The following is an 879-nucleotide window of genomic DNA, read 5'->3' as shown; positions in this document are numbered from 1 at the left end:
AGAGAAAAGTTGACATGAAACAGAAGATGGATCCACAGAGTGGTTGTCATGTTCATCATTGACCTCTCCAGTCCCTCCCTCTGTGATGTAGAGCTCTGTGTAGATCTGCTTCAGAAGGGTTGGGTTTCCTGCTTTAGAGATCCCCTCAAACACAAACTGGAACTTCTTCAGGTTACATTTGAGTTTACGTCGACAAACTGCTTTGTAGCTTTCAGCTCGACAACATGTCGTACAAACTAGTTCTTTTCTACAATAACCTGAGTCTTACTGTCAGTTACAGCTTACATCTGATCAGCTGATGGACGTCGCCCTTTAAAGTGAATGACAAACTCCTTCGACTCGTCGCTCTTTAAAGACAGACAGCTGGGTTCAGGAGAGTCTGGTCTCTGCTGCTGGATCCTGAAACAAAAACAGAACTGATAAATGTGCATGTTGAATAAAAACTGATGAAAAATATCTTCAATCTTTAAATAAACACAACAACTGACTTTTAGTGAGAAATGTCTTTCTGACTTTTAAATTCTGACCTTCCATCAACAGATTGTCTGAATTCACTCTTCATGGACACACAGCTGGATCCAGGTCCAGGTCCAGGTTCAGGTCCAGGTCCAGGTCCAGGTCCAGCAGAGTGTGGTGTGTCTCTGACACACACAGAGCTTTGAGTGTGAATAATGATGGAGCAGTGATGTGAGTCATGGACAGTTAGAGATCCTCATCTCACCTCTGAGCTCTGGTCTTTCTCTCATGTTCCCCACACAGAGTGGTTTTAGAGGGAGGGGCTCCCTCCTCTCTGTCCTCACACTGATCCATGCTGCTGAGTTCACATCCACATCAGCTCACACACACTTTCTACCTTCATGTGGAGAGAAACACACATCA

At 44.5% G+C, this 879-nt stretch overlaps 1 protein-coding gene across 1 annotated transcript in view; it reads right to left on the bottom strand.

Annotated features, from left to right (window-relative positions):
• The window catches only part of LOC111646870 (protein NLRC3-like), a 20,897-nt gene that overhangs the window by 16,781 nt on the left and 3,237 nt on the right, over positions 1-879 (bottom strand). Inside the window, exons 2-4 of the mRNA XM_087171145.1 lie at positions 722-853; positions 528-641; positions 286-399 (exon numbers count right to left, since the gene is read on the bottom strand). Of these exons, the coding sequence (XP_087027271.1) occupies positions 286-399; positions 528-641; positions 722-810 (317 nt within the window). The 5' untranslated portion in view covers positions 811-853. The remainder of the gene's footprint in view (positions 1-285; positions 400-527; positions 642-721; positions 854-879) is intronic.

The sequence above is a fragment of the Seriola lalandi genome, unplaced genomic scaffold, assembly GCF_002814215.2.
Source record: "Seriola lalandi dorsalis isolate HSWRI2012SDOR001 ecotype SW California unplaced genomic scaffold, Sedor1 jcf7180002054977, whole genome shotgun sequence".
Taxonomy (NCBI): Eukaryota; Metazoa; Chordata; class Actinopteri; order Carangiformes; family Carangidae; genus Seriola; species Seriola lalandi.
This window is presented reverse-complemented; position numbering and strand designations above follow the sequence as displayed.